Consider the following 14760-nt stretch of genomic DNA (forward strand, 5'->3'; position numbering starts at 1 on the left):
TTAACCCTTTGTGACAGAACAGCTCAAAATTTTTAAGAAAGATCGATTCAAAAAATGATTTTTTTTAAGCCCCAAATGAGGGCACTTGCGTTGTGAGTATCCGGCAGACAGTTCCGTCGCCTGAACTGCCTGCCGGGTCTGGAAATCCGTATGCAAACGGATGCTGATCCGTCTGACAAATGCACTGAAATTCCGGATCCGGTGTCATCTGAAAAAATGGATCTGGTATTTATTTTTTTCGCTTTTTTAAAGGTCTGCGCATGTGCAGACCGGGAAACCGGATCCGGTTTTCCAGAATACTTGGTACCGCATCCAGCATTAATACATTTCAATGGGAATTAATGCAAGTGTTCCGGAATTTTGGCTTTCATGCTGCGGTATTTTCCCCGGCCGAATACCGTGAAGGGACTGAACTGAAGACATCCTGATGCATACTGAACGGAATGCTTTCCATTCAGAATGCATTAGGATAAAACTGTAGCGTTTTTTTTCCGGTATTGAGCCCCTGTGGCGGAACTCAATACCAGAAAAGAATAATGCTAGTGTGAAAGTACCCTGAGTAAAATGCGGGCATAAAAAAAAATTGCCCCAAAGGTGTACATAACCTTTTAATTTATATCTATATGTAGGTATCTCTGTGAAGGGGGGTCTTGTGATGGAGGTCTTTCAAAGAAATGTGGAAATATCAAGGAAATGCTTAAATAGAGCTCCTCGGGTAGTAAATAAGATACAGCACATGCAGCTATATGTGTGCCGAATTGCTATACAATGCTATGGCAGCCAAGAAGGTTATCGCCGTTAAATTGAAAGCAGCCGTAGAAACAGCCCTAGTCTCAGCTGGTACAAGGGAAGCTACAATACAGATGGCGCAGGGTTAATGTACATTTCCACCATGCTACTTGTTCTCTACAGGTACAGTTCTGTATAATTCACCATGAAAATAACACAGTATTGATTTGTTACACAGGATGGGATCATGTACAAGGGTGGAAACATTTTACCTATCTCCACCCGTAAATGAATATAACCTGATTATACAATTTAATAGACTTCTACCATAAAATGACTGCAAGAATGTAACGGGAATATGCCAGTGGTGTATTTGTAGAAGGAAATCTTACTTAGGAGCACTAATGTATTCTGGCCTCAGATTTGTCATAATGGAAGTGGTAAGTACATTTGTGTGGATCCCATTTTTTCCACGCTTTTTATGAAAGGAGTGAAATGTTCTATAATGAACTTCCCTGGGATTTCAGTAGCAAGAACTTGGAGGATATCCACCGAAAGCTTAAAATGGTCATGTATTGGTAGGGGTCCATTCACACGTCTGCAAATGGGTCCGCATCCGTTCCGCAATATCGGAATCGGGTGCGGACCCATTCATTCTCTATGGGGCCGGAAGAGATGCGGAGAGCACACTATGTGCTCTCTGCATCCGCATTTCCGTAGCACGCCCACGAACTTCCGGGCTACTGTCCCAAACTTCTGGGCCGCGGCTCTGCAAAAAAATAGAACATGTCCTATTTTTGTCCGCAATTGCGGACAAGAATAGGCAGTTCTATGGGGGTGCTGGCCGGGTGTATTGCGGATCCGCAATTTGCGGTTCCGCAATACACCACAGACGTGTGAATGGACCCTAAATCAGAGGTTGAACCAGAAATCTAAGCTTGATAATACTTTCTTTCTCTTACAAAAATATTGATATTCTGCTTTTTGATATACTGGCGGCCATTTTTGCAAAAGTTACAACAGGAACTGCATTTGCCGGCAGTGACTGGGATCGGAGATGACGCTGATCCAGGTCCTTTAACCCCCTCAGATTCTGCTGTCAATAGCTACCCTAGCATGTGTGGGGTTACAGTGTGGGCTCTGATCGGTTTCCATTAAGGCCTGGGGCCTTGTGAAGGCTCCCAGCGATGTGATAGCGAGTGTCCAAGGAACGAATTCACAGCCAGTGCTAGGGATCCGGCAGGCTGTTTCGGCATTGCCGGAAGCTGGAATGTCTCCCTCCGGTCCCATTAAATGGCTTCTGTCAGCCCACTAAACCGTTTTTTTTTGTTTTTTGTTTAATAATAACCCCTACACTGCGATCTCTGCATACATAAGTAAAATAATAATTTTCGTTCAGTAGAATTTGCTAAAACGCTATTTTTATAATATGTAAATTACCTTGCTACCAGCAAGTAGGGCGGCTACTTGCTGGTAGCAGCCGCATCCTCCGATCGTAATGACGCCCCCTCCGCTTGTTGATTGACAGGGCTAGGGAACGGTATCGTTCTCCGCTGGCCCTGCCTGTTTTCATTCAATATCTGGCGCCTGCGCCGCGGCCGTACCTATCTTCAATCGGCACAGGCGCACTGAGAGGCGGCCACTCACTCGGCCGCTTCATCCTCAATGCGCCTGCGCCGATGACGTCACATCTACACCCGGCGCAGGCGCATTGAGGATGAAGCGGCCGAGTGAGTGGCCGCCTCTCAGTGCGCCTGTGCCGATTGAAGATAGGTACGGCCGCGGCGCAGGCGCCAGATATTGAATGAAAACAGGCAGGGCCAGCAGAGAACGATACCATTCCCTGGCCCTGTCAATCAACAAGCGGAGGGGGCGTCATTACCATCGGAGGATGCGGCTGCTACCAGCAAGTAGCCGCCCTACTTGCTGGTAGCAAGGTAATTTACATATTATAAAAATAGCGTTTTAGCAAATTCTACTGAACGAAAATTCTTATTTTACTTATGTATGGATAAATCGCAGTGTAGGGGTTATTATTAAACAAAAAAAAAAAAAAAAAACGGTTTAGTGGGCTGACAGAAGCCATTTAACTATAATGGGGACCGGTGGAGATCCGTCTGCAACCTGGCAAATATGCAGAGAGTCGGCCGGAAGAAAACCTCTGCGCAGATCCCTAGCACTAGTGTGAAACTAGCCTAAGAGTATTCAGATGTGCCAAATGGATTTTTCAGTCCCAGACTTTTCTGCAACAGATCCTCATCCCATGGACGTTCATCGAAGTCTTTCTATTGTTCATAAAATCTGAGCAAAGAAGTATAAGGCCCCTTTCACAGGGGGCGAGTATTCTGCGCGGGTGCAACGCGTGAGGTGAGCGCATTGCACCCGCACTGAATCCTGACCCATTCATTTCTATGGGGCTGTGCACATGAGTGATGTTTTTCACGCATCACGTGTGCGTTGCGTGAAAATTGCAGCATGCTCTATATTCAGAGTTTTTCACGCAACGCAGGTCCCATAGAAGTGAATGGGGCTGCGTGAAAATCGCATCCGCAAGCAAGTGCGGATGCGGTGCGATTTTCACGCTCGGTTGCTAAGGAGACGAGGGATGAGTGACCCGGGACCGCATTTACTTTTTTCATTTTCCATTAAAACATGGTAAAAAGGGAAAATAATAGCATTCTTCAATACAGAATGCTAAGTATAATGTCCATTGAGGGTTAGAAAATAATAAAAACATAACTCCCCTCATCCACTTGATGGCGCAGCCGGGATTAATAGTAGGAGCTTACAGCGAGCAGCCAGTCACATCCGTTCTACATGACCACAGCAGTATTGTCACCTACATCTAGTCTATGGCTGAGATTATTTAAAGGTATACTTCACTAGACTTATGTGTGTCCATATAGCGTGAAATAAGATTGTGATGCATCTATAGCAGGGATGTAAAACTCGTGGCCCTGCAGCTTTTGCAAAACTACAACTTCCATCATGCCTGGGCAGCCTACAGCTATTAGGGCATGCTGGGAGTTGTAGTTTTGCAACATCTGGAGGGTCTTGAGTTGGACATCCCTGCTCTATAGCATATAGCTAGCAGATCTGCCGCATGTATGACTAAAAATCTGCAGCAGATTTGCTGTGGACTGCGAGCCTTATGTTAAACATTTGTATTAGAAAAAAGCTCTCGCCATGTATGTCACCATTACTAGAGGCCCAGATTTGTCTAAAGGAGGCTAACGGGGTGTCCATCTAGCATCAGTCAGGCTGCTATGTGACTGCATTTTTCTGCCAAAAAAAAAGGTATAGATCTGATGGGAGCTGGCAACATAGTATATACAGAACCAAACTATCAGAGATCCAATATGTCCAATTTTTCCTCCATATTTACGGTATATCTCCAGGCACCGATACATTTCAGGCCACTTCTCACTACACCGCTTGCCCTCTGCAGCCTCCCCTTTGTCCCTCGGTGGGTGTCCTCCTCTCAGTCCCATAGCACTACAAGTACAAACACCTAATTTATAGGGAACCTGTCACCATGAAAATACAAAATAATCTACGGACAGCATGTTATAGAGCAGGAGGAGCTGAGCAGATTGATATATTGTTTGATGAGAAAAGATTCAGCATAACTTGTAATTTATTCATTAGAATTCCTGCTCATTCTGGGCTTTGAAGTCCAGGAGGCGGAGCTATCAGTGATTGACAGCCTTCCCACTATGATTGTGTATCGAGAGATAGCGGTCAATCACTGATAGCTCCGCCTCCTGGATGTCAAAGCCCAGAATGAGCAGGAATTTAAATCAATGGAATACAGATTATACTGAACTTTTCCCATAAAACTATACATCAATCTGCTCAGCTCCTCCTGCTCTATAACCTGCTGCCTGCAGCTCAGACACTATGTTCAACATGGCAGGTTCCCTTTATATAGGGGTACACCCAGGGGCGTAGCTAAAGGCTAATGGACCCTGGTGCAAGAGTTCAGCTTGGGCCCCCCTTCCCTCAGTGCTTTGAGGCAACAGGCAGGGAAGCACATAGACTTTGTGCTGCCCAAGGGAAAATTGAAAAGGCACCTCCCATGCCAAATTCTTGACCTAACCCCTTCCCTCCAGCCAGAGGTGGGACTTGAAGAGCATGCACTTTCTATAATACCAGTGTCTTTTCATGTGTCACAAGGGTCTTTGGGCCCCCTTAGGCTCTTGGGCCCGGTAGTGACTGCTACCTCTGCACCCCCTTTAGCTACGCCCCTGGGTACACCCTACCCGGTACATCCCTATGTACATTTTCTCTCCATCATTACTGTGCCTACAGGTAAAGCCATTTGCCAAGACAAAACACTGTGAAGGATCTTTTGGGAAACACAATGAAATGCATTTTTTAGCCCCAAGTTTTTCTTCCAAAGTCTGAGCAATTGTCAGGTGTATTTAGGTGAGATACCGATAATACTACAACACTATAGGTCAGGGGTAAAATGATGTTTAATGTCTGCGGCTCTCAATCAGAAATGAAAATGGCCACACAGATAACTGTATAACATTAAAGGGATCTTTCCACCTTGTAACGTGACTGCACATCTCTAGGATTTGCCATCACTTGATGATTAGTGGTGTTTAGACCTCAGCGACCCCCAATGATCCAGAATGGAGGCTGTATCGCTGGTTTAGTGCTGCGTTGCCTTCACTGCTTATCTCTGCATGTGAATGGTTTGCCTGCAGATGCAAGACTACAGCAGTGTTGTTGCCCCTTCATCATCAGTATCAGTGGGGGTCTTAAAGGTCTAGCCCACACTGATCATAAAGTGATGGCATAATGTAGGGGAATGAAAAGGTAAGAGGGAATTTCCAGGACTAGATTATTGATGGCCTCAATATCAGATGGCGATGGCCGCCAATCAGCTGTTTTGGCGCTGGAACTCTCTGTAGCGGCTGTGCCTGTTTACTGCAGCATTGCTCCCATTCTAGTGAATGGGAGCAGCACTGTAGTAACCAGGCACAGCCACTAAACAGTGTATCGAGCTGTGCAGTTCCAGTGCTGGTCAGCAGGGGTGTCAGTAGATGGATCCCTGTCAATTTAATATTGATGGCCGATCCTGAAGATAGGTCATCAATAAGTTAGTCCTTGAAAACCCCTTTAAATTTCCAACCAGATTTATTTAATATCCTGCATGTGAACACTTTATTCAGCACAGCTACAGGGCATTTTACATGGTATAGTTGTACAAAGTTATAGGATTCTTGTTCTTCTCTCAGTGGCTTTTCTGTGGCTGAGAAGACTTCATTTCCATCTGTTGGTCTAGAAACACCTGCATTCGGCACCGAGGAAGTTCTGGTGTTCTGCATTAGAGAAAAAGAAAATATTATTCTAGCAAGACATTCTATATAAAAATAAAAAGCTAAAATGTACAAACTATCATTTTTTAGCATTTATCAGTCTAGACAGCAATGGAGAGCAAAATGGGACACAATGTGCAAATCTGTTGGCCAAGCTTGAAAGTGACTTCCTGTCCTCCTTCACCATCAAACCTTTGGCCTATTATCTGGACTGGATTTGAACATCAACCAAAAACATCCCATGAACGCTTCAATCAGTTTCATCTCACAATCAATTTAACACTCAACTACTCCTTTACTTTGTGGACACCATCATCAAGATCAACAATAAAAGATCAGAACAGTAAAATAGAAATAACTTATGGGACAGTTTCCAAACACATAAAAAAACTTGATCATCTACAGTCAAGCTATCAGATACAACTGCATATGTTCAAGACCTACAGGCAGGGATAAATACTTTAGAAACCTCAAAAATACTTTTTTGAGTCAATTACAGTGGAAAACCAAATTATCAGAAGCACTAGATTACTAAGGAGTGAGTTGCTACAATATAAAACAAGATCATTGGGTACCTCCAGTAGTCACCTACAATCTAAATCTGGAAATTCTAAGAGGGTTGCTCAGAGATTACATCCAATACAACAAAAAGATGACCATTTGAATTCCATATTTCCAGACCCCCTACTCCACTCCTCCTAATCTCAAAAACATCATTGTTCTCCAACAACAGCAGGAACATTCCCCTGCAAACAGACCAAATGTAAGACTTGTCTCTACATAATGACCACTGACAAGGTACAGGTCCCCAATGCACATCAGAACTACAAGATCCCGGGTACCTTCACCTGGGTCACACCAAATGTGATCTATTGGATTGTATGTACCAGATGTCCAACTGGGGGTTTCTATGTCTGTGAACTGGTCAAAAACCTAGAAGCCTTGATATTGAAAGGCAATTTCAAATCTCAGAAGGACAGGAGAATCTGGAAATACAAGCTTTCACACTTCCTATCTATAAGCTTTATCTATCATTACTACAACAATTTACTGCTACAACTGTTTGTTCCCTCTTCCACTGATATTTACCTTCTTTACATCACTCGTCTCATCTACCTCATTATTCCTACTTATTTTGGTGTATAAATATGCAAATTTTTAGATACTGTCTTAAAAGACGATTGAGGAAGAGGCCCAAGTAGCCTCAAAAGCTTGCAATTGTGTCATCTTTTTAGTTAGCCATTAAAAGGTATCAGCCACTGAGGAATCTCAATTATTTCCTTTTATCTTCAGTATAGACCTTATGTTCTGAACATGTGTTATGTGCCCCTAGCGGGTACATGCCGTGTCTCTAGGGGGTACTTGCACTGTGCTTATGTGGGTATAATCAGGGGGTACTTAATTTAGGAATGGTAAGGAACAATTTTCTCTGGGGTAAAAACAGCAGCATCCAGGACTTGAGGCAGATGGCTGTTATCCAGATTGAGAGTAGGTTGTGTGGGTGCTCACCAATCTTAATATCATGCAAGGTGCTCTAGGTCTAACTGGCTCACCCATATTACCTATTTTAATATATATCACCATATTACCCATTTATCTTATTTACTCTGCCCATAAGAAACACCACTCGTCCCAATACCACATTTGCCCCACCCCCCAAACGGACATTTACATGCCATCTTTCTCATTGAAATTGGTTCAGCATCGAAATAGTTAAAAACCACTCATTCCCTTAATTGAAGACACATGGGACCAATTGAAAGAGATAACCTTTAATTGAAGGAGGGGGATAAAAAGGGCGCCAATCCAACTAGCGGGTCACCACTGAGGAAGGAGTCAGCTAAGACACCGAAACGCGTCTGGTGAAAGACCCGCTCACAGAGGACACCGACCACCATTAGGAAGCGCTTCCCTATCATCTTTCCAGCCGGCATATCCCTCACTACAGGATTCACTTACAACGGTCCTGAATCACGTGGGACGCCTCTCGTCTCAGACCACGTGGGACCCCGATCATACATCACGTGAGACGCCAAGACCACGTGGGGCGTCAGAGTCCATTGTGCACTCTGCCCACAAGCCGGATACAAGGAGAACCCACCTACAACACACAGACAAGGATCGGCAGCACTGACGGGACGCCGCAAAGGCACCAAAGGTAACAGCAGGCAGAGCAAGGCTTCTGTGTGGGACGCCACCTGACCTGCCTGCCACATAACTGTTTTACAAACTCTCACCACCTGCGATCTTATGCATTAATCTTTGCTATTTAAACGCACTAACCTATTTTGTAAGCAGCAACCGCTATTGACATTATGCATTAATTTATGCACTATATATTGTCCCTGCTGCACCACAACCAGTACCTCACACTGTGCACCACAACTACCACTCCAACACACTATACAGTGGATTATTCTCGGACATACAGGCACAGACCACTTTTGACCACCAAACATGGCTGATGCACTAAGACTGTCTCTTCTTCCCCCTTTCCGGAATACTATAAATTTTTCCTGGACTACTATAAGACTATCTCTATCCTGAATTCTGTACTATTTTGCAATATTTTCGTACTATTTCGTACTATTTTTATGCGATATATTTTTATTATTCAATTGTATACTGACCCTTATCGCTACCCCTGGCATTTTACCCCTACATGCCATTTTAGGTTAATAAATTAGTTTTTGATACACTGATTCTCTCCGCCTCTCATTCTTCTTCCTTCACTGGATCCCAGATATTGAGTGTGCCGGTCTGTCCTTCAAACCTATCACTCTGTTATCCAGATTGATATACTGCAACAAGCCCACTAACTATGTAAACAGAACATGATCAGAAAGGGTTTCCAGACTTCAGGAAGCATACAGAGTCACTACAGTACATATGATTGGTGATTCCAGCTGCAGGCCTGAATAGTGGTCAAGAGTGCTCTATATTACAGCATGCAATGTATAATTGAGGCACAGTATGGGGTTCTATGGCCCAGGGTGGACATTCTGAAGCATCCATAAGCAGCCAATTTTATGACTGCAGTCATTGGAGCGGTGGCTGTGCTTGCATGTGTCTCTCTTTATTGAAGTCTGTGGGAGTTGTGTACCAGGCCAAGCACTGCTTGCTGTATCACTTGCCGTAAGCACACTGTGCTTACCCCTAGTCATTGCTGTCAGTTTTTATACCTGTATGTCTCCTTATGAACAGTAGAGAAGTCCTGGTCTCCAGTTAGATCTAGGTTGTCTTTTGCAGGCTTATGCTTCTTCATAGGTTCCCCCTTTCTTGGGATAAAAGTGCTCCCTGTTGTAGTCTCAGAGTCCAGTTTCACCTAAGAATAGTAACAAGATGCAACATTTTATCTATATTGATATGTTTTCATATACATATACACTTACCTAAAGAATTATTAGGAACACCTGTTCTATTTCTCATTAATGCAATTATCTAGTCAACCAATCACATGGCAGTTGCTTCAATGCATTTAGGGATGTGGTCCTGGTCAAGACAATCTTCTGAACTCCAAACTGAATGTCAGAATGGGAAAGAAAGGTGATTTAAGCAATTTTGAGCGTGGCATGGTTGTTGGTGCCAGACGGGCCGGTCTGAGTATTTCGCAATCTGCTCAGTTACTGGGATTTTCACGCACAACCATTTCTAGGGTTTACAAAGAATGGTGTGAAAAGGGAAAAACATCCAGTATGCGGCAGTCCTGTGGGCAAAAATGCCTTGTGGATGCTAGAGGTCAGAGGAGAATGGGCCGACTGATTCAAGCTGATAAAAGAGCAACGTTGACTGAAATAACCACTCGTTACAACCGAGGTATGCAGCAAAGCATTTGTGAAGCCACAACACGCACAACCTTGAGGCGGATGGGCTACAACAGCAGAAGACCCCACCGGGTACCACTCATCTCCACTACAAATAGGAAAAAGAGGCTACAATTTGCACGAGCTGACCAAAATTGGACTGTTGAAGACTGGAAAAATGTTGTCTGGTCTGATGAGTCTCGATTTCTGTTGAGACATTCAAATGGTAAAGTCCGAATTTGGCGTAAACAGAATGAGAACATGTATCCATCCTCTGATGGCTACTTCCAGCAGGATAATGCACCATGTCACAAAAGCTTGAATCATTTCAAATTGGTTTCTTGAACATGACAATGAGTTCACTGTACTAAAATGGCCCCCACAGTCACTAGATCTCAACCCAATAGAGCATCTTTGGGATGTGGTGGACCGGGAGCTTCGTGCCCTGGATGTGCATCCCTCAAATCTCCATCAACTGCAAGATGCTATCCTATCAATATGGGTCAACATTTCTAAAGAATGCTATCAGCACCTTGTTGAATCAATGCCACGTAGAATTAAGGCAGTTCTGAAGGCAAAAGGGGGTCCAACACCGTATTAGTATGGTGTTCCTAATAATTCTTTAGGTGAGTGTATATAGATCAAGGTTAATTTAATCTAAGACCATAAAGTTTTGATGTTGTGTTCCATGCAATGACTTAGACTCACCAAAGGCTTCATTGAGACACCATCCACGGGATCACCGTAGCGCCGCCGTGGTTGAATGCCCCAATCCTGGAACACACTTCTGCTGTGGGTGGTGCCATCAAATCTTGCATTTATTGGTCGGAGAACTGATCGTGGTCGTTTTGATGGCTCCTTGGGTAGCGGTTCATGAGGCAAAAATGCCAGCTACAGAACAACATATGGTATGCATTAGGTACAAAGATCAGTATGAACCTGTGATTTCAATTAGAGGTGTTTGTTACCAATATTTACAGAATGAAAAACTATTTAGGAAATACCATAAAAGAACTCACATTACAGTACATGGAGCATGTTTAAAGGAAATTAAAAAGGTTGTCCAGCGAATACAAATTTTAAATCAGCTCACATCATGATACATAATAATGCAAAAAGCACCTTCACCGATCTCCCGCTGCTCCTTTTCCAATGCTGCCCGGGTGTCAGGAAGTTACCTAACCATGATCTAGTGCTTGGCAGTTTTAGCAGGGTTAATATGCTGACCAGCCAAGCCTCAGCTGGTCAACTTATCTTAGAGCGTGGGCACCGAGCCAATCAGGTTTCTGACTTGATGTCCAATCCAGAGTCAGGTGGGTGATTTAACCACTTCCCGCCACGCTAACGCCGAAAGGCGTCATCGCGGCGGCTCTCCCAGGTCACACTAACGCCGATTGGCGTCATCTCGCGTGGGCCGATATTTCCTGTGAACGCGCGCACACAGGCGCGCGCGCTCACAGGATCGGAAGGTAAGCGAGTTGATCTCCAGCCTGCCAGCGGCGATCGTTTGCTGGCAGGCTGGAGATGCGATTTTTTTAACCCCTAACAGGTATATTAGACGCTGTTTTGATAACAGCGTCTAATATACCTGCTACCTGGTCCTCTGGTGGTCCCCTTTGCTTGGATCGACCACCAGAGGACACAGGCAGCTCAGTAATAAGTAGCACCAAGCACCACTACACTACACCCCCCCTGTCACTTATTAACCCCTTATTCACCCCTGATCACCCCATATAGACTCCCTGATTACCCCCCTGTCATTGATCACCCCCCTGTCATTGATCACCCCCTTGTAAGGGTCCATTCAGACGTCCGTATGATTTTTACGGATCCACTGATACATGGATCGGATCCGCAAAACACATACGGACGTCTGAATGGAGCCTTACAGGGGGGTGATCAATGACGGGGGTGATCACCCCATATAGAGTCCCTGATCACCCCCCTGTCATTGATCACACCCCTGTCATTGATCACGCCCCTGTAAGGCTCCATTCAGACGTCCGTATGTTTTTTACGGATCCACTGATACATGGATCGGATCCGCAAAACACATACGGACGTCTGAATGGAGCCTTACAGGGGGGTGATCACCCCATATAGACTCCCTGATCACCCCCCTGTCATTGATCACCCCCCTGTAAGGCTCCATTCAGACGTCCGTATGATTTTTACGGATCCACTGATACATGGATCGGATCCGCAAAACACATACGGACGTCTGAATGGAGCCTTACCGGGGGGTTATCAATGACGGGGGTGATCACCCCATATAGACTCCCTGATCACCCCCCTGTCATTGATCACCCCCCTGTAAGGCTCCATTCAGACGTCCGTATGATTTTTACGGATCCACTGATACATGGATCGGATCCGCAAAACACATACGGACATCTGAATGGAGCCTTACAGGGGGGTGATCAATGACAGGGGGGTGATCACCCCATATAGACTCCCTGATCACCCCCCTGTCATTGATCACCCCTTGTCATAGATCACCCCCCTGTCATTGATCACCCCCCTGTCATTGATCACCCCCCTGTAAGGCTCCATTCAGATGTCCGTATGTGTTTTGCGGATCCGATCCATGTATCCGTGGATCCGTAAAAAACATACGGACGTCTGAATGGAGCCTTACAGGGGGGGTGATCAATGACAGGGGGGTGATCACCCCATATAGACTCCCTGATCACCCCCCTGTCATTGATCACCCCCCTGTAAGGCTCCATTCAGACGTCCGTATGATTTTTACGGATCCACTGATACATGGATCGGATCCGCAAAACACATACGGACGTCTGAATGGAGCCTTACAGGGGGGTGATCAATGACGGGGGTGATCACCCCATATAGACTCCCTGATCACCCCCCTGTCATTGATCACCCCCCTGTAAGGCTCCATTCAGACGTCCGTATGATTTTTACGGATCCACTGATACATGGATCGGATCCGCAAAACACATACGGACATCTGAATGGAGCCTTACAGGGGGGTGATCAATGACAGGGGGGTGATCACCCCATATAGACTCCCTGATCACCCCCCGGTCATTGATCACCCCTTGTCATAGATCACCCCCCTGTCATTGATCACCCCCCTGTCATTGATCACCCCCCTGTAAGGCTCCATTCAGATGTCCGTATGTGTTTTGCGGATCCGATCCATGTATCCGTGGATCCGTAAAAAACATACGGACGTCTGAATGGAGCCTTACAGGGGGGGTGATCAATGACAGGGGGGTGATCACCCCATATAGACTCCCTGATCACCCCCCTGTCATTGATCACCCCCTGTAAGGCTCCATTCAGATGTCCGTATGTGTTTTGCGGATCCGATCCATGGATCCGTAAAAAACATACGGATGTCTGAATGGAGCCTTACGGGGGGGTGATCAATGACAGGGGGGTGATCACCCCATATAGACTCCCTGATCACCCCCCTGTCATTGATCACCCCCCTGTCATTGATCACCCCCCTGTAAGGCTCCATTCAGATGTCCGTATGTGTTTTGCGGATCCGATCCATGTATCCGTGGATCCGTAAAAAACATACGGACGTCTGAATGAAGCCTTACAGGGGGGTGATCAATGACAGGGGGGTGATCACCCCATATAGACTCCCTGATCACCCCCCTGTCATTGATCACCCCCTGTCATTGATCACCCCCCTGTAAGGCTCCATTCAGAATTTTTTTTGGCCCAAGTTAGCGGAAATTATTATTATTATTTTTTTCTTACAAAGTCTCATATTCCACTAACTTGTGTCAAAAAATAAAATCTCACATGAACTCACCATACCCCTCACGTAATCCAAATGCGTAAAATTTTTTAGACATTTATATTCCAGACTTCTTCTCACGCTTTAGGGCCCCTAAAATGCCAGGGCAGTATAAATACCCCACATGTGACCCCATTTCGGAAAGTAGACACCCCAAGGTATTCGCTGAGGGGCATATTGAGTCCATGAAAGATTGAAATTTTTGCCCCAAGTTAGCGGAAAGGGAGACTTTGTGAGAAAAAACAAAAAAAATAAATTTCCGCTAAATGTGGCAAAAAAAATAAATTTCTATGAACTCGCCATGCCCCTCATTGAATACCTTGGGGTGTCTTCTTTCCAAAATGGGGTCACATGTGGGGTATTTATACTGCCCTGGCATTTTAGGGGCCCTAAAGCGTGAGAAGAAGTCTGGGATCTAAATGTCAAAAAATGACCTCCTAAAAGGAATGTAAGCCCCTTTGCGCATCTAGGCTGCAAAAAAGTGTCACACATCTGGTATCGCCGTACTCAGGAGAAGTTGGGGAATGTGTTTTGGGGTGTCATTTTACATATACCCATGCTGGGTGAGAGAAATATCTCGGTCAAATGCCAACTTTGTATAAAAAAATGGGAAAAGTTGTCTTTTGCCGAGATATTTATCTCACCCAGCATGGGTATATGTAAAATGACACCCCAAAACACATTGCCCAACTTCTCCTGAGTACGGCGATACCACATGTGTGACACTTTTTTGCAGCCTAGGTGGGCAAAGGGGCCCACATTCCAAAGAGCACCTTTCGGATTTCACCGGCCATTTTTTACACATTTTGATTTCAAACTACTTCTCACGCATTCGGGCCCCTAAAATGCCAGGGCAGTATAACTACCCCACAAGTGACCCTATTTTGGAAAGAAGACACCCCCAGGTATTTCGTGATGGGCATAGTGAGTTCATGGAAGTTTTTATTTTTTGTCACAAGTTAGTGGAATATGAGACTTTGTAAGAAAAAACAAAAAAAAAAAAATCATCATTTTCCGCTAACTTGTGACAAAAAATAAAAAATTCTAGGAACTCGCCATGCCCCTCATGGAATACCTTGGGGTGTCTTCTTTCCAAAATGGGGTCACTTGTGGGGTAGTT

General features: G+C 45.0%; 1 protein-coding gene across 1 annotated transcript in view; it reads right to left on the reverse strand.

Moving 5' to 3' along the window:
* Window positions 1-5974: 5974 nt before the first annotated feature.
* LOC120988871 (stabilizer of axonemal microtubules 1-like) overlaps window positions 5975-14760 on the reverse strand; it is a 44666-nt gene continuing 35880 nt past the window's right edge. Inside the window, exons 8-10 of the mRNA XM_040416661.1 lie at window positions 10571-10753; window positions 9242-9384; window positions 5975-6062 (exon numbers count right to left, since the gene is read on the reverse strand). Coding sequence (XP_040272595.1) covers window positions 5975-6062; window positions 9242-9384; window positions 10571-10753 — 414 coding nt within the window. The remainder of the gene's footprint in view (window positions 6063-9241; window positions 9385-10570; window positions 10754-14760) is intronic.

Source organism: Bufo bufo, chromosome 1 (assembly GCF_905171765.1).
Source record: "Bufo bufo chromosome 1, aBufBuf1.1, whole genome shotgun sequence".
In the NCBI taxonomy this organism is placed as follows: domain Eukaryota; kingdom Metazoa; phylum Chordata; class Amphibia; order Anura; family Bufonidae; genus Bufo; species Bufo bufo.